At 40.1% G+C, this 24,336-nt stretch overlaps 1 protein-coding gene across 2 annotated transcripts in view; it reads left to right on the forward strand.

The window, feature by feature from the left end:
* Tbc1d12 (TBC1 domain family member 12) overlaps positions 1–24,336 on the forward strand; it is a 71,083-nt gene that overhangs the window by 6,525 nt on the left and 40,222 nt on the right. Inside the window, exon 2 of one of the 2 annotated variants that reach the window (XM_050159156.1) lies at positions 15,056–15,179. In XM_050159156.1, the coding sequence (XP_050015113.1) occupies positions 15,056–15,179 (124 nt within the window). Of the gene's footprint in view, positions 1–15,055; positions 15,180–24,336 lie in introns of those variants that run through there. The other variant, XM_050159163.1, reaches the window with a different exon arrangement.

Below are 24,336 nucleotides of genomic sequence, written 5' to 3' on the forward strand. Positions count from 1 at the left end.
GATGAAGAAACTCACTAATTAAAGCAGGCAGCTCAGCTAGTTAGTGGTAAGTAGGACTAGAGATTGGGATTCCAGGTTGCCAGTCTCTCTTTGTATAGAGTTGACGTGTTTATGTTATGGCAGTGTTCTGTCCTACCTCTTCATCCTCTTTGTTTCTGTCTTTCCCTTTTACTTCTTTTCCTCTTAACTAGACAAAAATCTACAACAAACACTTCAAAAGTAATTTCAGGGTGGGTCGTGCCAGTTTTCCCAGCACTCAGGAAACTGAGGATTGCTGTGAATTAGAGTCTAACTTGGTACAGAGTGAGACTTTGTCTCAAAAAAAAATAGTTTCCTCCTTTATTAATTCTAATTGGTATTATTAATAAAAACCCAGGGTCAGATATAGGGGCTAATACTGAAGGTTAGAGAAGCCGATCATTCAGCCACTAGAGAGTTCTCTACCAATGCTCAGGACCAAAGAAATGATCCAATCTCTATGAATCTTCAGACTGCATCTCCAGACTGTCCTTGGGCTCTTGTCTTCTCCTGCATTATAATTCTCTCTCCACCAGCCTTGTCATTTCTCATCTCCACCTCCCTGGTACTGGGATTAAAGGTGTGAGACACCACAGCCTGGCTCTGTTTCTCTTTGAGTTTGGATCAGTCTACTGTAGCCCAGGGTGGCCTTGAACCCACAGAGATCCATCTGCCTCTGCTTCCTGAGTGCTGGGATTACAGGTGTGTGCCACCACTGCCTGGCCTCTATGGCTAACTAGTAGCTTAGCTCTGCACTCTGATCTTTAGGCAAGCTTTATTGATAGAACACAAACAAAATATCACTACACCCCTTATTTTATTTAATGCAGTGGTGGGAAGAATTTTATGGCAATTTGTGTTTTCCTACAGAGTGTCATATTCAGTTAGGACGCACCATTGATAGGATTGTCAATGACTGGAATAGAAATTCTTCAAAATATACAGGACCTTGTTTAGGTAGCTGCTGTCATTTTGAAGAGCCTCAATGGTCATCTCTTGCTTTCTTCTCTTTCTTGTCAGGTAAGTTTTTTTGTAGTCAGTTTTGGGAGTTTGCTTTACCTTTGCATTGGCATTTGTCTGCTTGTGGTGACTTTGTTGTGTGAGGCCTCAGATCACCTGTTGTGTAAAGATCGAAATGCTATATAGAAACCACTACTGCTCGATGTTCGCCAACTTAGCATTGAGGAGTGAAAACTTTATTTTATTGAACATTTTTAAAATAATTACTTTTGATACAAGGTCTGAGACTACCTTTGACCTTGCTGTGTAGATGAGGATGACCTCAAGTTCCTTCGTTCCCTTATGTACATGTCCTAAATGCTATACCACCATGTCTAGCTTATTTGTAAGTTCCTTCCTTCCTTCCTCCCTCCCACCCTCCCTTGTCAGTCAGTCTATCTATTTATAGCATAGTCTTACTCTGTAGTCCATAATGACCCAGAACTCATTATGTTGCCAAGACTGACTTTGAACTCAGGCAGTCCTCATGCTTCAGGCTCCCCAGTTACTGAGATCACAGATGTGAGCACCCATGGACAGCACATCTCAGAGGAGTAAGCTCAGGGTCTTCTTCTCTCAGCTTTGTTCTTCAGAGATCGCAAGCATCTGTACCTCACCCCTTCTTTACTTTCTTTCTTTTTTTTTTTTTTACATTTATTTATTTTGTTAGAAATATGTGTATCACATGGGTGTATGGTACCTGTGGAAGTCAGAGGTCAGACAGGGGCTGATATCAGGGAACTGGAGTTACACATAGTTGTGAGGCCAGCATGTGTGTTCTGGGAACTGAACCTGAGTCCTCTGTAAGAGCTTTTGGGGCTGGAGAGATAATTCAGTGGTTAAGAGCACTGACTGACCTTCCAGAGACGGTTCAGTATTCCTAGCATCCACGTGGTGGCTTATGACTATTACTCCAATTTCAGGGGATCCAAATATCTCTGGCCTCAGCAGACAAACATGGTTTATGAACATGGTGCACATGCATGCATGCAGACCTAATGTTTATTCACATAAAAAAAAATCAAGTACTCTTACCTGCTGAACCATCTCTTCGGCCTCCATTTTCTCTTTCTTAAAAATCAAATAACTAAATATTTTTTGTGGGTCTTTCAACAAATTCTTTCTTGCTTTCAAACAGAAATGGCTTCATTTTACACATATAGTAGTAGACCTTAAATATTTATTGACTAAATATTATAGATGTGAACTGAGTTAAAGAAGATTCTGAAAAATACCATTTTTTAATCTTTAAAATAATAAAATTATGGTGATATTTTGTGATCTAACAAATGTAGCTTACCTGATGAATGTCGAACTAAGCCACTAGCTAGCCATACAGGCCAGGCAGTGCTGGCACACACCTTTAATACCAGTGCTCAGGAGACAGAGGCAGACATCTCTGTGAGTTTGAGGCCACCTTGGGCTAGTCTCAGAGAAAAAGAGCTAGGTTGTTTAGTCATAGCAGTTGGGAATCACAGGCCTTTGATCCCAGCTCTAGGAGGGTGGAGATAGAAAGAGGTGTGACTGAGTGGAGAGAGGACTCTAAAGCTGTAGGATTCATGGAGACAGGATCTTGTCACGCACTTGGGTCTGAGCATTTGGAGAGGTAAGAACTCTAGTGTCTGGTGCTCTGCTTCTCTGATCTTTCAGCTTTCACTCCCCTCATCTGACTCCAGGTTTTTATTTAATTAGACTAATTAGGATCACACTACAGAAAGTTTCTAGAGGTGGAAAAGACCATTCCCTTCAAAGATCTTCGTTGAAGATGTGAGGCTTTGTGTTTGTTTTGTAAAGCCTACCTTAGCATAATCATGTTAAACCCTGTTTCTTAGGTGTAGACAGTGTAAACCAGCACTTAATTGTGTAGCCTCAGTCGTCCTCAAACTTCAGACCTTCCCGAGATCTGGGATTATAGACAGTTGCTACCGTGTTCACTTCAGATCTGTTCTTTTCTACTAGAATTTCTTTGAGGGATATGTCTGCTATGAGAAACAGCACCGCTGAAATCTATCAATTTAAGGGAAATATGGGTGAATTTTTGTATATTGTGTGAGAAAACAGTGCACAGTTTGTGTAGGAAGACACTTTTAAAAAAAAAAAAGATTTTATTTTTTCTATGTATAGTGTTCAGGCCTGAAGAGGGTGCCAGATCTCATTACAGGTGGTTATGAGCCACCATGTGGTTGCTGGGAATTGAACTCAGAAACTTTGGAAGAACAGCCAGTGATCTTAACCACTGAGCCATCTCTCCAGCCCCTAGGAAGACATTTAAACACTTATTTGTACATGTGCTTAGGTGGTTGAGGTACTGGATTCTTATACAGTGAAGCTTGGATTAAAAAGTAAATAGAAGAAGGAACTAAAAAGGAAGGAATATTGAGAAAGATTAAAATATTTTTTCTTTGTTTTAGGGGAAAATAAATATAGACAGGTGAGGCCAAATTTTTAGCTTAATTTTATGAAATGTTTAACTTGGCTTACACATGTGTTGTCATGGGAAGTTTTGGAGAGAAAGCAGAAACATTTGGAAACTTTGAGGCAGTGCATCTGTCGCATCCCTAATGTATGCAGAAAGGGAACGAGAAGGCTTTTCTGGGGCTGCTGCTTTCAGGGTCTCTGGGAACTAACTCTGTTAGCTCCATGAAAAGTCATCCCAGGTGGTGCTGCTGGAGCGTTGCTTGGCACATACTACTGAGACACCTTTTTCTTCTGTCTGTGTGTGCGTGTGTGTGTCTGTGTGGGTAGAGGGGTGTGTGTGTGTTTATTATCCACTTGCTCATACACTTGTTTTGTAGAAGCCAGACCAAGGTTGGCATCAGGTATCTTCGATCATTCTCCACCTTATCATTATTATTCTGTCTGTTTGCTTGAGACAGGGTCTCTCTCTGGCCTGGATCTCACTCTTGGGTAGGCTGGGTGGCCAGAGAGTCACAGAGTCTGTCTCTACTCACCCAGTCTCATTGCTGGGGGTTTGGGTATCTAAACTCGGGTCCTAATGCTTGGGCATAGTTTGCCAACTTTCTGTCACCACCGATCCACTTTTTAAAAAAAACATGAGGGCTGGAGAGATGGCTCAGAGGTTAAGAACACTTTCTGTTCTTCCAGATGTCCTGAGTTCAATTCCTAGCAACCACGTGCTGGCTCACAACCATCTATAACGAGATCTGGTGTCCTCTTCTGGCATACAGGCATATATGCAGGCAGAACACTGCATACCAAATAAATAAATAAATAAATAAATAAACAAACAAACAAATAAATCTTTTAAAAATCAGCAACCTTTTTTCCTTTATTTATTTTGTGCATGTGTCCATGTACCTGTCATGGAGCATTGTGGAGTCAGAGGCTAGCTTCTGAGACCAGCTCATCTTCGCAGCTCCTTCAGTGGTTCCTAAAGTTTTTAAAAATTACTTGGAAGGAGGGAGAGTTATCAAGAATGGTTTTGTCTCTAAGTGAAGATTTTTGGATTCAGTAGATTGTAGAAGAAATCTCCCCAGAATCTGAATTTTAACAAGTCTATCTATCCCATTGCCCCCACCATTCTTACAATAGTTGTTCCTAGACAGGAATCTCCGAAATACTAAATACTTCACCTAGTTGATTGACAAACTGGTTTTCTCAGGTGGTGACTGAGTGAAAATAGAGCACACAGATTTATAGCTCATGGCACTTCATATGAACAGATAGCAGCTCGGTGATGGTGGCAAATACTTTTAATCCCAGCACGCAGGGTTCAGAGGCAGGCAGATCCCTGAGTTCTGCTAGCCTGGTCTACATAGTGAGCTCCAGCACAGCCAGGGATACACAGAGAAACCCTGCCTTAAAAAACCAAACCAGGTTCAATTCCCAGCACCCACATGGCAGCTCACAACTGTCTGAAAACCCAGTTCCAGGGGATCTGACACCTTCACACCAATGCACATAAAATAGAAATAACTAAATTATAAAAAAATAAAAAAATTTAAAAAGGTCAACTTTAAAAAAAACCAAACCAAACCAACAAAAACAAAGAAACAGATAGCAATAGAGAACAGATGAAGAAATAAATTCAAAATACAGCATTTACAAGCTTGAGAATTTGTGTCTGTATGGTTAAATCTCAGCTTTCTTTTTCCTAATGGGAAGTCTACTATGTATGCTGCGTAGACTGTGTTTGTTGGTAAAAATGTTTTGAGAAAAGAGCGTGATTCTGCTGTTTTTACGGGGCATCAAGAAGCCTGTTAATTTCCTTCCCTCTGAAGGTTCTGCACGGACCATGGCTTGCATCCCACTGAAACTTGCTGCTTCAGCCTTTCTTGAACTGATTTTTGTGGTTAAGAGGGGGGAAACCCATGTGACTGTCTGGTTTTTCAGCAAACTCTGTCCTGCAATTAAGAGAAGTTTAGCTTAGGAAAGCAGGCTAGCTGGTTTATAGTGAACTTGACAGTCGTGTGTTTAACTTACCTCTGAATTTGCCTTTTCAATTCCTTTTCAATTTGAATTTCATTTGACTGTTCTTTTGTGTGTTAAAAATATTTCTATCTGCTTCTCCCTGGCCCCATGTAGATTAAAATATTTTAAATTTGGAACTGAACACCATAGTTTTTTCTTTTCTTTTGTTTTGTTTTTCTGAGACAGGGTTTCTCTGTAGCTTTGGTGCCTGTCCTGGAACTAGGTCTTGTAGACCAGGCTGGTCTCGAGCTCACAGTTTAATCCGAAGTGCTGGGATTAAAGACAGGATTTCTCTGTAGCTTTGGAGCCTGTCCTCCCGAGTGCTGGTTTTAAAGGCATGCACCACCACCACCTGGCCATTTTTCTTGTATTTCCTTGAATATTATAATATACAAGTACCCCATCCATCATATGGTAGGTGTTATTTAGAATTTTCAAATTTGGTTTCATCTGGATTTTAGTTAACTAGAGGCAATTCTTTTGTTATTGTCCCTGAAAAAAATCTTAGTCAAGGGCTATATCAGCTTTTGGGGGGTTTGGGGGAGGAGGAAGTAGGTGGATCTCTGATTTCAAGGTCATCCTGGTCCACAAATTGAGTTCCAGGATAGCTAGGGCTGCACAGAGAAACCCTGTCTGGGGGGAGGGAGGATAGAAATTAAGATAAAATAAAATTTATTTATTAATATCTTTACTTGTGGCATTCAGGGTGCAGCTACACATTATATTTTTTCAACTCTTTCAGTTATTTTTTATAAATTAGAAATTTCTATTACTTATTACATTAAAACAACCAGGCGTGTGACACACACTTGTAGTCCGAGTACTTAGGTGGAAGTAAGAGGATCAAGAGTTCAAGCCATCTACAGCTAGCTGTATAGACGTTGAAAGCCAACTAGTTCTACAAGAGACCCTGTCTCCAAAGCAAACAAATAAAAGATAAATGTAAAACATAGTTCCAGAGCTAAAAAATAAATATGTCTCTTAGTAACGATAACTCTACCAAATGGTAGTTAAATCTTACTCATGAAGAAAAAAATTCATTGTTTGTTATCAAAAACCTATGCTGTGTATAAACTTAAATTCTTTGTTTGTTTTGTTTTTTGAGCTGGGGTTTCTCTGTAGCTTTGGAGCCTGTCCTGGAACTAGCTCTTGTAGATCAGGCTGGCCTCGAACTCAAAGAGATCCACCTGCCTCTGCCTCCTGAGTGCTGGGATAAAGCATGTGCCACCACTGCCCGGCAGAAACTTAAATTCTAAAGTAGTTTTTGAACTTTCAAATATGTATCACATCCTAACAGTTTCTGTATTCTGTTTTTTACTATTGTGACCTTTTAAATAGTATTAATAGAAAGTTCTACTGGAGAATAAAATTTATGTTGCTGTTTTTACTTTCATGGTTCATTGACTTCCTACCCCCATGTGACTTTTAGAGAAAGAGAGAGAGTATGTGTGTTCATGCTGGCTCTAGAACAGGCCACAAAGCTTATGTGGAGGTTAGAGGACACCTTGGGGATAGTTCATAATCTCTCTCTCTACTGTTCAGGTCCTGGAGATCAAACTAGTCATCAGACTTGGCAGTCAGCACCCTTACCCCACTAAGTGATTTTTATTTCTTATTGTTTTGAGTTTTTTATTTGTTTTTTTTTTGTTTTTGTTTTTTTGTTTTTGTTTTTGAGACAGGGTCTCACTGTAGACCAGGCTAGCCTCCAGCTCACAGAGATCCACCTGCGTCTGCCTCCTGAGAACTGGGATTAAAGGTGTGTGCTACCACCACCTGCTTAAGAAACTTCTTTATGTTGAAGCACAGTATCATGGGTCCAGTATGCCCTCTGGAACAAGTCAGTTCCTTGTGGGGCTTGTTGGTTTGTTTGAGATGGAATCTAGCCAGATAGTCCAGGCTAGCTTGGAACTTCCACCACTTCCATAGTGGAATTCTGGATATGTCCTACCATACCTAACCAACACACATAGTTCTTATGAGCTAGTGTGCAATTTTCTTATTATTTGTTCAATAAATTTACTTAGGGCCTATTATATATACTAAGCATTAAGTAAAATAGATAAAACATTTTATTTAAAACCTTAAGGTAAGACTGGGGGGATTGTTTGATTGATAAAGTGCTTGATAGTTGTTTTAGGGTTTCTGTTGCTGTGAAGAGACACCAAGACCACAGCAACTCTTACAAAGAAAACATTTAATTGTGACTGTAGACGTAAGTTTCTGTCCTGCCCAGTCAGTCCCTCAGCCCATTCTGTCCCAAAGAAATACACAGAGGCTTATATTACTTATAAACTGTTTGGCCGATTAGCTCAGGCTTATTATTAACTAGATTTTACAATTGAAATTAACCCGTAATTCTTGTCTATGTTTAGCCACATGGCTTTTTACATACCTTTTCTCAATGCAGCATTCTCATCTTGTTTCCTCTGTGTCTGAATTGCAACCACAATTCTTCTTCTGACCTTTCTTCTTCCCAGAATTTTCCTAGTCTGGTTGCCCCGCCTATACTTTCTGCCTGGCTACTGACCAATCAACGTTTTATTAAACCAATATGAGTGACAAATCTTTACAGTGTACAAAAGTATTACATCACAGCAGTACTTACAGTTCAGAGGTTCTGTCCATTATCATCATGGCAGGACATGGCAGTGTACAGGCAGACATAGTGCTGGAGAGGTAGCTGAGAATTCTACATCTGGATGTGCAGGCAGCATAAGTGAATGTCTAGGCCTAGTTTGAGCATCTGAGACCCCAAAGCCCATCCCCACAGTGACACACTTGCTCCAAAAAGTCTACTCTAACAAGGCCACATCTCCTACTAGTGCCACTCCTATGGGCCAAGGATTCAAACATGAGTCTATGGGTCCATTCCTGTTCAAACCACTACAGTGACTAAGGAAGATACCCAGGGTCAGCCTCTGTTTTCACATGCCCAGCTTCATGCACACACACACACACACACACACACACACACACACACACGTATACCACCACCATCAACAACACCACCAACAGGATAATGCTATAAAACAAGTACTTAAAGTATTCCCTGGTTAGTGTTGAAAAAGAAACTATAGTAGCTTCAAGGCAATAGAGATTAACTTTGGAGTAAGAAGTAAGGAAATTCTCTACTATAGATCAAGCTTGACTTTTTACCTAATGAGGAGGGCTGGGTTGGATTGAAGCTGTCAGCAGTACAGCCACTTGGCAACATGCCCAATATTATACATGATCTAGTGCAAAGCCTTTTGGTACAGCACAATACTCATTAGTATGATTGACCCCAAGTTACATGAAGTAATGCGAAAACTAGAGGCATACAGGTTGGAGCTAAATTTATATGACCAGGTAAGGTGAATGTAGTCAATGGGGACGACAGCAGTGCCCGGAACAGCTTTTCCTCAGTATTGGGGATTGCTTCTGGCTATCATATGATAGCATATGAGCATGGCTGGGCAAATGCTCTCACAACTAAGATACATTTCTAACCTTCATTTGTTTTAAGGTAGCTTCTCAGTAATTTGTCCAGACTAGCTCTGAACTCATCTGTCCTCTTCCTTACTCTCTTATAGAATCGGCCTGTACTACCAGACCTATCATCTCGTCCCCCACTCTCCAATGAACAAAGTCAGTTTTATTAATGGTTAATCATTTTGAGTTGGGAGGAATCAGTCAAAGGATCGCATATAGCTCAGGCTGATGTTTTCTTGTAGCTGAGGAATCTTGACCTTTTGTGAACACCTCCTCAGCACTGGGAATACAGCTGTGTTCACTGGTTTTATGTGATGCTGGTGATCAGCCCTGGGCTTCATGCAAGCACTCTAGCAATTGAGCCAGATCCCTGGCATCCTCCTTCTTAAAAACAACAACAAAGCTAAAACATGCTTAGAGTTGTGTTTCAGAATAGTAAGTTGTCAGTGTGGCAGATATTTGGGGACTTGAGAAACTGGGGCCTAGAGACAGCTGTAGTAGTGAGAGAGTAGCGCTTGATATTACAAAGTGCAGTGTTTAGGATACGTAAGTAATAATAAGTAAGACATTCCGTTTTGTCAGATGGAATGGCTGATAAGTGGAGTGACACATGATTTATGTTATTGGCCTTTAATGAAACCTAGTAAAAGTAAATTTTGAAACCTGACTCTTCTTTTGAGGGAAGTAAAATGACATGAAACTACTTACATGGAAAGTTAGACCTTTACTGTATTTTGTAAGGAATTTCTTGAGTCTGGGAAGAGTCAGAGAAGCTATTAAGCCAGTGCTGTGAATATGAAAGGAAACAGCTTCTGGGAAAAGCCTGAGAGTGCAGAGTTGTCTGTACATCAGTGTGTCCTTTCTGTATGCTGCTCCTTAACTAAATTGTGACAGTTACAACAGTTAACTGTTTTTGAGAATCAGTAAGCTGAAGTCAAAGTGTTGAGACTTACATACACACTTGTGTGTGTGTGTTTGTTTGTTTGTGTGTCTGTGCTCGTCTGTTAAGTTCAAATCTATTTGAAGTTAAGAACTGTATCTTTTTATTTTTTTCCTCTGTATATAGACCTATTGGGTTAAAATGGTGGGGAGGGGGACAAGAGAGATGGCCCAGCAGTTAAGAGTGCTTATTGCTTCTGTAGGGATCCAGGTTCTGTTCCCAGTTCCTACATGGAGGCTCACAAGCATTGTAACTACAGTTCTAAAGAATCTGATGTCCTCTCCTGGCCTTTGTGGGTACCAGACACGACATGATGCATAGACGAACATGCAGGCAAAACATCCATATATAAAAATAAATCAGAATCTCTCCCAGTCTCGGTTTCTCTGTGTCTGTCTCTGTGCTGCATAGTTTCATGCCAGCCTGACACAAGCAAGAGTCATTTGAGAGGTGATGAGAACCTTAATTGAGAAAATGTCTCCATAAGATAGAACTGTAGGCAAGCCTGTAGGACATTTTCTTAATTAGTGATTTAAGTGGGAGAGCTCAGCCCATTGTGGATGAGGGCATCCATGGACTGTTGTCCTGGGTTCTATAAAAAAGCAGGCTGAGCAAACCATGGGGAGAAAGCTAGTAAGCAGCACTCCTCCATGACCTCTGCATCAGCTCCTGCCTCCAGGTTCTTGCCCTGCTTGAGTTCCTGTCCTGATTTCCTTTGATGATGCATAGTGATGTGGAAACATAAGCTGAAAATACCCTTCCTTCCAAAGTTGCTTTGGGTATGGTGTCTCATTGCAGCACTGATGAAACCCTATAATATAACTAAGACAGTCTCTCTGTGTGTATGTTTATTGTGTCTGTCTGTCTGTATGTTGCCCATCCCACTCCAGAGAGATGGCCTGCATTTGATTTTCCATACACTTTTGTACCCCAATACGAAAGAGGGAAGAAGACAACAAAACACTTCTTTAACATAATACAAAGGACAACTCCATCAGTTACTTGCTTTAACACTTTGAGACATCAAGTCCTTAGCATTCTGTTGTTTAGGCTGAGAAACTACTCTAGACCAAGTGTCCTGAAGGCAACCCTTCCCCCAGGTAACCTCATATTACAGAAGAAGAAACAGAAGTATGCTTGCATATCCTGACCATCTGTCAGGATGGAAATAGGCTCACATTTTTGGGCCTCCACACTTGTGGCCTCCTACATTCATGTAAGTACGTTGACTCTAAAAGTATCTTACTAGTGTGAATTCACTATACCTCATGTTGGGTTTCATAAGTATTTTATATATTCTCTTTTAGCCCCTACATTGTTTCCCTTCATTCAGTCTTTTTTTAATCGATATTTATTGAGTTCTACATTTTTCTTTGCTCTCCTCCCTGCCTCTCCCCTTCCCCTTTCAACCCACACGCAAGGTCCCCATTCTACCAGTTTACTCAGGAGATCTTGTCTTTATCTACTTTCTACTTCCCATGTAGATTAGATCTATATAAGTCTCTCTTAGTGTCTTCATTGTTGTCTGAGTTCTCTGGGATTGTGGTATGTAGGCTGGCTTTCTTTGCTTTATGTTTAAGAATCACCTATGAATGAGTACATGTGATAATTGTCTTTCTGTGTCTGGGTTACATCACTCAAAATAATGTTTTCTAGCTCCATCCATTTGCCTGCAAAATTCAAGATGTTGTTATTTTATCTGCTGTGTAGTACTCCATTGTGTAAATGTATCACATTTTCCTTATCCATTCTTTGGTCGAGGGGCATTTAGGCTGTTTCCAGGTTCTGGCTATGACAAACAAAGCTGCTATGAACATAGTTGAGCATGTGTCCTTGTGGCACGATTGAGCATCCTTTGGATATATACCCAAAAGTGGTATTACTGGGTCTTGAGGAAGGTTGTTTCCTAAATTTTCTGAGAAATGGCCACACTGACATCCAAAGAGGTTGTGCCAGCTTGTGTTCCCACCAGCAATGCAGAAGTGTTCCCTTTTCCTCACGACCTCTCCAGCATAAGTTGTCATTAGTGGGTTTTTTTTGTTGTTGTTGTTGTTTTGTTTTTTTTTTGGTTTTTCGAGACAGGGTTTCTCTGTAGCTTTGGAGCCCGTCTTGGAACTAGTTCTTGTAGACCAGGCTGGTCTCAAACTCATAAAGATCTGCCTGCCTCTGCCTCCCAAGTGCTGGGATTAAAGGCGTGCGCCACCACTGCCTGGCCTGTCATCAGTGTTTTTGATCTTGGCCATTCTTACAGGTGTAAGATGGAATCTCAGAGTTGTTTTGATTTGCATTTCTCTGATGGCTAAGGATGCTGAACATTTCCTTTAAGTGTCTTTCAGCCATTTTAGATTCTTCTGTTGAGAGTTCTCTGTTTAGGCCTGTACTCCATTTTTTAAATTGGATTATGTGTTCTTTTGGTGTCCAATTCCTTGAGTTCTTTGTATATTTTGAAGATCAGACCTCTGTGTGATGATGGAGTTAGTGAAGATCTTTAACTGATGAGTCTATTTCCTCTTATCTTCAGTGCTTGAGATTCTCTCTTCCATCTCTTGTATTCTGCTGTTCATGCCTGTGTTTATGGTTCCTGATCTTTTTCTCATGATTTCTGTTTCTATAAATCCTTCAGTTTGTGTTTTCTTTACTGTTTATATTTCAGTTTTCAAGTCCTGAATAGTTTCTTTTGTTGAAATAAGAGCGGCGGGGCTGCGTCCCCAACACCCCGGCTGCTTGGCTAGCTCATGCCCGAAATAACAACACACAAACTGTATTCATTTAAGAACTGCTTGGCCCATGAACTCTAGCCCTTACAGGCTAATTCTCACACCTGGACTAGCCCATTTCTAATGATGTGTGTAAGCACCCCAAGGTGCGCTTACCGGGAAGATTCTAGCCTATGTCCATCCTGTGTTGGAGTTGCCTGGGAGAGCTGAGCATGGCGTCTCTGCTCCCGAGCTGTCGGCTCTCTCTCCGGAAGCAGAGCAGAGTCTGACCTCACTTCCTCTTCCGCCCAGAATTCTATTCTGTTTACTCCTCCCATCTATGTTCCAAGCTGAGGCCAAGCAGTTGGTTTATTATAACTTAACCAATGAAATCAACAGATTGATATATGACACTCCCACATCATTCTTTTATATGTTTGATTTCTTTTTCTTGATTTTCTTTAAGTGATTTGCTGATATCTTCCAATTTTTTGTTTGTCTTTTCCTCAATTTCTTTTTTTTAATATTTATTTATGTATACAGTGTTTTACCTGCATGTAAGCCTGCACACCAGAAGAGGGTATCATATCTCATTACAAGTGGTTGTGAGCCACTATGTGGGGGCTGGGAATTGAACTCAGGACTTCTGGAAGAGCAATCAGTGCTCTTAACCTCTGAGCCATCTTTCTAGCCCTTCCTCAATTTCTTTAAGGGAATTTCTCATTTCATCTTTAAGGATTTCAAACATTCTCTTCAAGTTATTTTTTAGTTCATTTTCTTCTGGTTAATCCATATTTGGTTGTTCAGGTCTTGCTCTTGTAAGGTCTTTAGGTTTACTGGTGTTGTGTTGCTCTTTGTGGTATAGCATGTGATCTCACCTTTTTCTATTCATCTTTTCCTCTAATATGTGTGGTTGGGGCTGTCTGAGATTCTGTTGAATATCTTCTAGGTGCCAGTGAATCCAAAGCTCAGATGGTTGTTCCTTGTGGTACAGTCAGCGTCACAGTTCTAGTTACCTTGTTGGTTACTCGGTGTTCCTGGAGATAGCTCAGTGCTCCTGTGCCTTGCTCTGCTCACTTGCAGTTTGCTGTCTCAGGCCTACTTTGGCTTAGGTTGCTGGCTGTGTCCTGTTTCTGTAAATCCCGGTGGATCCTCTCCTGCAGAACTCCCTGGCTTAGAGTTGAACCTGTTCTGGTGGAGATCGCTGACTCTGGATTTAGTTACTGGCTCAATCCTGATCTGCTAGTGTCCTGGGACTGGGTTGGCTTCTGGGACTAGATTTGCTCCTGGCTTCTGTTCCCCCAAAATATTTAATTTTAAATTGTTAAACATATATACAAGTGTGTGGATAGGTTTGTGCACATGAGTGAATTGTTTGTCTCTCTCTCACTTCATCTTCCTCTTCTTTTTTTGTTAGATCTTCCATGAGAGACAACTTTCTTCCATAATTACATGCTGGCCTTTCTGCAATAAGCTTTGTTACATAGTTGTTTTAGGAAAAGCAATTAATAACGGTGGGACAGCAGTAGATGTACTTTTATTACAAATATTTTAAAAAGTATTACTAAAGGTAATTAAATAGTAATTTTTCAAAATATTCTAATACCTGGGACTAGAGAGATGACTAGGTAATTAAGGGCTCTTTTTTTTTTTAATTTTATTGAGCTCTACATTTTTCTCTGCTCTGCTCCTTTTTTCTCCCCTCCCCTTCAACTCTCTCCCATTGCCCCCATGCTCCCAGTTTACTCAGGAGATCCATGTATGTCTCTCTTAGGGTCCTCAAGGGCTCTTATTATTCTGACAAAGGACTCAGATTTGATTTCCACCAACTATATGGTGGCTCATAGCCATCTATGTCTCTAATTCCAGGGGTTCTAATGCTCTTCTCACTTCCAGAAGTTCCTGCATGTTCATGGTGCACATGCATACATTCAGACGTGTAACACATATATACAAAATAGGATAACTATTTTTAAATAAATGATTATTTAGGTGTGTGTATATATACACATATATATTATTACCTAAGCTCTTAATCTCTCAAAGATTCTTGGCTTTTGAAGTCAAGTATCTGAATCATGAATTTAAAGTGAATATATTTAATTTATGCCTTTTACCTTTCCTTATTGTTTGTTTGTCAGCATTTTTGTGAATAACTCAACATGGTGGCATGTGCCTATAAACCCAGTACTTGGGAGGTGGAGGCAGGAGGATCAGGAGTTCATTGTCGTCATAGGCTATATAAGTAGTTGGAGGTCAGCTTGGGTGACCTCTTGCCTGGAAAAAAAAATTCTGTATTTCTGATTCTACTAATACATCTGTATAAGTCAGGTATTCTTAACTGAGTTATGCTGTTCTAAACAATATTTGTATAAGTAGTAGGAATAATTTTACTTAAAAGTATTTTAAATTTGCTTTAGAAATAAATATACTTAAAAGTTACTACTTAACTGTTTCCTGGTTATGGAAAAACAATTTGTGTAAACTTTCTGTGTTTCAGAAACCTTTTTCCAAAAAGGACGAAGGAACTCAAATCAGTTGTTCATAGCGCTCCTGGATGGAAGTTATTTGGTAAGGTTCCTCCCAGAGAAAATCTTCAGAAAACATCCAAAATTATTCAGCAGGTAAGTACTCATCTGAGCATGCAGTTTCAGAGCTCTTACAGCATCGCTCGGCGCTTGGCTAGCTGCTCAGCACATGAGGGTCAGTGTAGCAGGACCACCCCAAATTTAAGGCTACGCTAAGCTGTACAGTGAATACAAGGCCAACTTGGGCTACATAATGGGGCCTGTCTCAGATAAAGCAGTGTGACAAAGCATTGTTTTATTTTTTTAAATGTTTTTTAAAAATAAATTTTTAAAGCATTTATTTTTATCTCTTGTATATGAATATTTTGCCTGTATGTTTGTAAGTGCACCATGCATGTACCTGGTACCAACAGGGGTTAAAAAACAAAACAAAAGAAAAGTCACCAGGTCCCCTGGACTGGAGTTATAATGAATGTGAGCTGGGATGGTACTGGGTCCTCTACAAGAGCAGTAAGCTCTTTTAACCATTAACAGCCCCCAAGCATTATTTTCTTGAAAATGAACCATTTTCATTTTTCTAGATATAAACTTGGAAATTGTAGGTACTTACTGTAGTTGTCTTATGTTTTCTTAAAAGACAAGCCACAGTATTTCTGATAACATGTTAAGATTGTGAAAATTCTTTGAAGTAATAAGACATTGATTCACTTTCTGGTTATCCTTGAGTGTCTGAAGGGTAGAGGACACCAAGCGTAGCTCATCACTCTGACTGCGTACTTTATCTACCAAAGATGTGGTGACCATTCTGCTGTGAACAATGGAGCTGGGAAAAAAAGGTTGAGGGCTGCCCCATTGTTCTTGAAGCTTCTCTGCTTTCTGTCTGTGCTGAAAGGTTCTGCCGTTGAGCATTGCCTTGTAATTGCTTCCTAGTCATTTAGAAGCAAAGTCTTTTTAATATTTATATTACCAACCACATGAATTCCTAGAACTTATTTTGACTCCTAAACTCGTGCTACTCAGCACTCGATTAATGAGACTGGAAAGTGGTGAACCTGGCTCAATTCGGACTGTTCCAAAATTCTGAATTATTGTTTAAAAGGAATTTTTAAGCCTGACATGGTGGAGCACCCCTTTAATCCTGACATTTACACTTGGGAGACAGCAGTAAGCAGATCTCTGTGAGGTCAAGGCCAGTCTGATTTACTAGCAAGTTCCAGGCTAGCCAGTCCTGCATAGGGAAACCCTGTCTCTAAATAAGTAAATTCTGTTTTCTCTTGTTCAGTTGTAGTTTCCAGATTTAATATAGCCAGCATCTATAAAAATGTTAAAACTTTTACCATTATTCATATTAGAAAAATATCTTTAAGGAGTTAATAATGTTTGTTTCCCAAGTAATAATTATTTGGTTTTTAGATTTCATTCTAGTAATAGTTTTTGGATCTCTAAGAACACAACTAGGTGTGGTGGCACCTGCTCATAATTCTCAGCTCCCTGGAGGCACAGGGAGGAGGGAGGAATGCAGCAAATGCAAGGGCAACCTAATCAGCAGTAATGCTTGTCAGACTCTGTTTCAGAAACAGAGACAAAAATGAACAAAGATTAAAGCACTGTAGTGTCAGGGGCTGTTGTTCAGCTTGCTAGCATCCCTCAGCACTGCATAAACTGGGTTAGTGGTGTATGTGTGAAAGCCCCAAGCTTTATATGGAGCTTGCAGACACCCTGGGCTATTATACCCTGCTTAAAAAACAAACAAACAAAAAAAAAGAGACATGATTAGTTTCATTTACAGATATTAAAATAGTAGTTTATTGCTGCTTTAGAGTGCTATGATTCCCAAATCTTATGCCTACATACTTTGGTATGCAGAGGAGACACATGAGTTATTTATATTTTTGATGTAGAATCAATAGAATCCCACTTTTGTCAGGCAGGGTGTAGCTGTTAATAAAGAAGTTGTTTTAATATTAAGTGATACTAAATTCTTTTCAATGACATTATCATTGTCAATGGTTTCTCTGAGATAAGTATGAGAAAAATACAGGAACTATATAAAAATAGTAATGAATTTAAAATAAGGGTGATAGATGTGACAAGTCTTTCTCTGTCCTACCAGCTTCCAAATAATGACACGGAGATGTCTTATTAATTACAAATGTCGGCCTTTGGCTTAGGCTTGTCTCAACTAGCTCTTCTTTTTATTTTAATTTTGTTTTTATTTTACATGCCAGCCCCAGTTCATCCTTACTTTCCTTTTTCCACTCACCTGTCTCCCCCATCTCACCTCCATCCACTCTTCAGAGGCTCTAAAGCCTCCCTTGGGGAGCCAGCAAAGTCCAGCATACCAAGTTGAGGCAGAACCAATCCTCTTCCTCCTGTATGTAAGGTATTCCACCATAGGGAATGGACTGTAAAGGGCCAGTTCTTATACCCAGGATAAGACCTGGTTCCACTGCTAGTCCTATAATGGCTCCCTCTATCAAGATAATCCCTCATTACTCCCCCTCTCCATCCCTCCCCAACTCAGCCATCTTGAACCCTCATGTTCCCACTCCCCATCCCCTTTCATCCCCCCTCCCAGTTTACCCAGGATATCTTAACTATTTACCTTTCCTGGGGCCCTCCATGTTTGTCCCTCTTAGAGTCCTCCTTTTTACCTAGCTTCTCTGGGGTTGTAGATTGTAGCCTTGCTTTATTTATTATATTTATGAGTGAGTACATACTATTTGTCTTTCTGGGTCTGGGTTACCTTACTCAGGATTTTTTTTATAGTTCCATCCATTTGCATGCAAATTTCAAGATGTCAGGGTTTTTTTCTGCTGAGTAATACCCCATTGTATAAATGTACCACATTTTCTTTATCCATTTTTCAGTTGAGGGGCATCTAGGTTGTTTCTAGGTTCTGGCTATTACAAATAATGTTGCTATGAACATAGCTGAGCAAATGTCCTTGTGGTATGATTGTGTATCCTTGTGGTATGATAGTGGTATTGCTGGGTCTTGAGGTAGATTGATTCCCAATTTTTTGAGAAATCGCCATATTGATTTCCAAAATGGCTGTACAGGTTTGTACTCCCACCAGTAGTGGGGAAGTGTTCCCCTTACTCCACACCCTCTCCAGCATTAGGTACCATCAGTCTTTTTGATCTTAGCCATTCTGACAGGTGTAACATGGTATCTCAGAGTTGTTTTAATTTGCATTTCTCTGATGGCTAAGAATGTTGAGCGAATCCTTAACTGTCTTTTAGCCATTTGAGTTTCTCCTGTTGAGAGTTCAATTTCCAGCAACCACATAGTGTCTTACAACCATCTGTAGTGGGATTTAATGTCCTCTTCTGGTATAAAGGTGTACATGCAGATAGAGCAGTCATACATAAAATAAATAAATAAATAAATCTTAAAAAAAGGGGGCTTTAAAAAAAGAAAGAAAAGCTATATTCAGTAAGCACATTAATTATATTCAATATATACAGGCAATAAATGCATCAACAATGTCCATTTTTATTTTGACAAATTCAGAGAAAATACTCCATATATATCCTATCTTGGTGAGTTCAAAGTCTTGTACCTAATTTATGTTCTATCATAATTTACTTTCTGCATCTGGTAAACAAGGAAAACTATAACCATAACTATCTAGTCTTCAACTCCCTCAGAGACCCAAGAAGGAAATATTATTAACTGAGTAAGCAGGGAGTGCAAACCAGTGACGTCCAAAAATGTGAAAAATGATAGAAACAGCTGACTGCCTAGACAGTCACCCACAGTTCCACAACAACATTGGGGCATCCATCTTTGGCCTACATTCCTAGTATATCTGACAGATTTTCTGTGAAAAAGGATTTTCTGAAGGACTGTTCCTCCTTGTCTCTGCAGTGTTTGAGAGTCACTTTGTTTTGTATCCTGCTTGTCCAATAGGATAGCATACTTTCAGCAGCTGAGGCAAGGACCTTTTTTTGCCCAGTGACTTACTTTGTCCTAAAGAAAGTAAGCTTCATGTGGAGTTTTTTCACTTCCCATCATCTTCTCTGAAGTAGATTTGTGCTGCCTGGAGCCGACATGTCTCATTGTCATTAAAAAAAAGGAGCCTATGTTATTAAAACATCTTAAATGTCATATTCTGTAGATCTCTGGAGTGTTTGAAGACGACCTGTCTATCTAAAATATATCTGACCTTGAAAACATACCTAATGTTCGATTATAATTGATGATTAACTACTAACCTGCATTTTCTTATTATCTTGAACAGTTGGTAATAATTTTCAAGTACTAGAAATTTGCACTTTCCTTTCAGAGTAGATTCAATAATCTACTCTTTTATCAAGTTTCTTTATTCTACAGGATTGTTTTGGCTATCCTGGGTGTTTTGTTTTTCCATATGAAGATGAGTGTTGTTCTTTCAAGGATACAAGAGCATTATTCCACAGCAAAGTCAGGTGTTATTCTGATAGGTCTTCCTTTATATGTTACTTTGCCTTTTTTCTTTGTAGCTCTTAATATTCTGTCTTTATTCTGTATGTTTAGTGTTATTATTATATGGAGAGGGGATTTTTTTTTTGAGTCCAGTCTGTTTGGTGTTTTGTAAGCTTCTTGTACCTTAATAGGCATATCCTTCTTTAGGTTGGGAAAGTTTACTTCTTTGATTTTGTTGAATATATTTTCTGTGCCTTTAATCTGTTGTTCTTCTATCCCTATTATTCTTAGGTTTGGTCTTTTCATGGTGTCCCAGATTTTCTGGACGCTTATTGTTAAGAATTTGTTGGATTTAATGTTTTCTTTGACTGATGAATTTATTTCCTCTATTGTGTCTTTAATGCCTGAGATTCTCCCTTCCATCTCTGGTATTCTGTTGGTTATGCTTGCATCTACAGTTCTTGTTTGTTTACCCATATTTTCCATTTCCAAAAGTCCCTCGGTTTGTATTTTCTCTGTTGTCTCTATTTCAATTTTCAAGTCTTGAACTGTTTCTTTCATTTGTTTGATTGTTTTTTCTTGGTGTTCTTGGCTTTCTTAAAGGGATTTATTGATTTCTCCCAATTGTTGTTTGTCTTTTCCTCTATTTCTTTGAGGGAATTTTTTATTTCTTCATTAAGAGCCTCTATTATCTTTATAAAGTTATTATTTTTTTTTGTGAACTCTCTCTGTAGACTAGACTGGCCTCAAACTCTGTTTGCCTGTGCCTCCCAGGGATTAAAGACTTGCGCCATGACTGCTCAGTCATAAATTTATTTTTAAGGATTTTCTTCTGCTTCATCTGCGTTGGGATGTTCAGGTCCTGCTGCTGTAGAACCACTAGTTTCTGGTGCTGCCAGATTGTTCTTTATGTTGTTGAATGTATTCTTATACTGCCATCTACCTATCTCTTCCTCCTGTCACTACAGGTAGAGCCTGTGGCTCCTCCAGTGGTCACTCTTCCCCCAGGTGTATGTGGGGTCTATGACTTTGTTGGTTGCTGATTGTGGGGGATGGTTGGGTTGGGGTAGGGGTGGGCTGCTGCTGCCTGATCAGTGGGATTGCAGTAGTTGGGGGAGGGACATGAGATGTGCCCTAGGAGGCTAAGACCTAGAGAGCAGGGCTGTCTAGCTGGGAGCTCAGAGACTCACCTCTTCCTCCAGGTGCTGGTGGGACTTGTGGCTCTGGTGATCACTGAAGCTGTAGGGGATAGTTGGGAAAGGGCGGGGAGGATATTGCTGCTGGCTGGCTGGCGCTGTGGTAAGTCGTGGTGGGTCACAGGATGTACCCTTGGGGGCTAGAGCCTAGAAAGCATACACTCACCTCTTCCTCCAGGTGTAGGGCCTTCTGATATGGCAGCTGATGGTTGCAGGGGTGGGGGGTATGCTGCTGCCTGGTTTCTGGGGCTGCAGTAGGTGGGGGGGGCATGGGATGTGCCCCTGAGGGCTAGGACCTAGAAAGCAGCTAGTTCTTTTTTTTTTTTTTATGGGTGGACCCAAATTCTTTTTTTTTAATTTATTTATTTATTATGTATACAATATTCTGTCTGTGTGTACGTCTACAGGCCAGAAGAGGGCACCAGACCTCATTACAGATGGTTGTGAGCCACCATGTGGTTGCTGGGAATTGAATTCAGGACCTCTGGAAGAGCAGGCAATGCTCTTAACCACTGAGCCATCTCTCCAGCCCAAGCAGCTAGTTCTTATAACTGAAGTTAACCCATACAAGTATGGGGGTGATGGTGTTTTGAGACAGGGTTTCTCTGTGTAGCTTTTGGAGCCTGTCCTGGAACTTACTCTATAGACCAGGCAGGTCTTGAACTCACAGAGATTATCTGCTTGCCTCTGCCTCCTGAGTGCTGGATTAAAGGCGTGCACCACTACTGCCTGGCTCATATTTTTTTTTAAGATTTATTTATTATGTATACTGTGTTCTGCCTGCATGCTAGAAGGCACCAAATCTCATTATAGATGGTTGTGAGCCACCATGTAGTTGCTGGGAATTAAACTCAGGACCTCTGGAAGAGCAGCCAGTGCCCTTAGCCTCTCTATCCCCAAATTAACCCATATTTTTAAATCTATGTTTTACCATATAACGTTACCTCTCTTCCATCTCCTGCCTCCTCTCCATGTCTGGCTGGAGACTTTGCCTTTCTTCTTCCCAGAGACCTCTCTATCACCAGAAGCCCAGCCATACCTCCTGCCTAATTATTGGCTGTTCAGCTTTTTAACTAAATGAATCACAGTAATATATCTTCATACAGTATACAAATATACCACAACAGATAGTGTCTAATCTTAAAACAAGATTTGGGGAGTTTGTATAGTATGCAACATGTATTTGTCCAATTGTAGTGTATTATGTAAAAATAATATCTAGAGGCTGGAGAGATAGCTGAGCAGTTAGAAGTGAGTATTGTTCCTGCAGAGGACCTGAGTTCAGTTTTTAGCACCGTATCAGGTAGCCTATCACCATTTGTAACTCTGACTACAGGGACGCTGACACTGTCTTCTAGACTCCATGGACTTATGTGCACATACCACACACACACATACACCTAATTATATATAAAAATCAATGGGGGCTGGAGAAATGGCTCAGTAGTTAAGAGATATCTTACTATTCTAGAGGACCCACGTTTGATTCCCAGCATATGCTTGTGACTTCACCTCCAGGGAGTCTTCACAATTCTTGCTTCTGAGGGCACCCCTACACATATGGCATACATAAACACACACACACATACACATAATTAAAATTAATAAAAAGTGAATTAATTAAAAGTGAAATAAAATCAGCATAATAGTGCATGCCTATGATTTTAATTTTGGATTTAGGATGTCTTGCAGGAAAATCTTGAGTTTTAAGCCAATGGAGGCTCAAGGGAACAAAAAAGAAAATAACCTTTTAACGCACGCGCGCGCGTGTGTGTGTGTATGTGTGTGTGTGTGTGTGTGTGTGTTTTAAAGAAAGAGTTTCACTTTGTAGCCCTGGCTAACGTAGAACTCACTCTTTAGATGAGGCCAGGGTCAAACTCACAGAGATTTTCCTGCCTTTGCCATCTGGGTGCTGGGATTAAAATCATGCACCACTACACCTGGCTTTATGTGTATTATTTTTTTAATGCTTAGAGTAAAGATATTCTTGCCAGATTGTGGTGGTGGTGCACACCTTTAATTCCATTACTTGTGAGGCAGAGGCAGGCAGATCTATGGGAGTTGCGGGCAACCTGGTCTACAGCCAAGACTGTGACACAGAGAAACCCTATCTTGAAAATAAAATAAAATAAAACCCCCAAAACAAAACAAAAACCCACAAAAACATATTCTTTTGAAAATATTTTATGTATATAGGTGTTTTGTCTACTTGTATGTCTATATGTATCATGTATGCCTGGTACTTTCAGAGGTCAAAAGAGAGTGTCAGATTCCTGGGACTGGAGTTAGAGATGTGGGTTGCTATGTGGTTCCTCTGGAAATATAGCAGGTATTCTTAACCACTGAGCGTCATTCCAGCCCCCACTACGATATTCTTCTGCTGTTGTTCTGAGATGATCTGATTAAACCCAGGTGGATCAGGAGGTGGATGAGGTGGAAGATGACTCTGAACTCCTGTTCGACCTGGTTTTGTCTCCATGTGGTTGGCAGACACCTGTGTGCCACCACCCTGGTTTGGACAGTACTGGGGATTGACCCTAGAGTCTCTGTTATGCTAAGTAAGCACCCTACCAGTTGAGTTTTATTGCCAGCAGTCTATTAAGATATCATTACTGAATCCTTCAAACATGACTATTAATTAAATGGAACCATTTTTTATTTCATTTAGTTTAGAGTGTGCTATAAGAAAATTGCTACTGGGCTGGAAAGATGGCTCAGTGGTTAGGAGCACTGACTGCTCTTCCAGAGGTCCTGAGTTCAATTCCCAGCAACCACATGGTGGCTCACAATCACCTATAATGAGATCTGGTGCCCTCTTCTGGCCTACAAGCAGGACACTGTATAAATAAATCTTAGAAAGAAAGAAAGAAAGAAAGAAAGAAAGAAAGAAAGAAAGAAAGAAAGAAAGAAAGAGGGAGGGAGGGAGGGAGGGAGGGAGGAAGGAAGAAAATTGCTACTAAGACACTGAGAACTTTGTTAAAAGCTCAGAACCTCTTCCCTCATAAAATTTAGCACGTACTGTGAAATTAACTTTTATCTAGCTGAATGTGGTTGTTCATAACTGTATTTTTAAAACTCAGGTGCCTGAGGTGGTAGGTTGTTGTTAGTCTTGTGATTAGCTGGAGGATAGCCTGAGCTTTAAGTGGGAGGGCTAGAAAGTGAGACTGTTGAAAAAGAAAACCTACCAACCAATCAAAACTTTTGTTTATAGTTTTTCTAGATCAAATTCTTCCTCAAGAAACCCAACAGTGGTCTAGCTACTGAAGGCTTGTTAAAGTATTCAGTCTTTTTTCTTTTTTTTACATTTTTCATGACTGGTATGCATATGTATGCACTTGAATACCACAATATATGTGTGGAGAGCAGAAAACAATTTAGGGAGTCCATTCTCTCTTTCTGCCAGATGTGTCCTGGAGACTCCACTCAGGTTATCAGATCCGCTGTAACTGCCTTTGCCTCCCATGACCCTACTCCTGTGCCTTCCCTGTTTGTTTACCTCCATCTGCTATTCTCTCTCCCCAATCTTTTTTATTCAAGGTGGGCATGGCTTTCTCTTTATAGTAATGTACATGTCCAACTTTATGTTGCTAACTTGAAACACTTTTCCTTAGCATTGATGTTTGAATTTTGTAAAGCATTAAGAATAG

Source organism: Alexandromys fortis, unplaced genomic scaffold, assembly GCF_014885135.2.
Source record: "Alexandromys fortis isolate MF-2015 unplaced genomic scaffold, M_Fortis_MF-2015_v1.1 scaffold_10, whole genome shotgun sequence".
Classification (NCBI taxonomy): domain Eukaryota; kingdom Metazoa; phylum Chordata; class Mammalia; order Rodentia; family Cricetidae; genus Alexandromys; species Alexandromys fortis.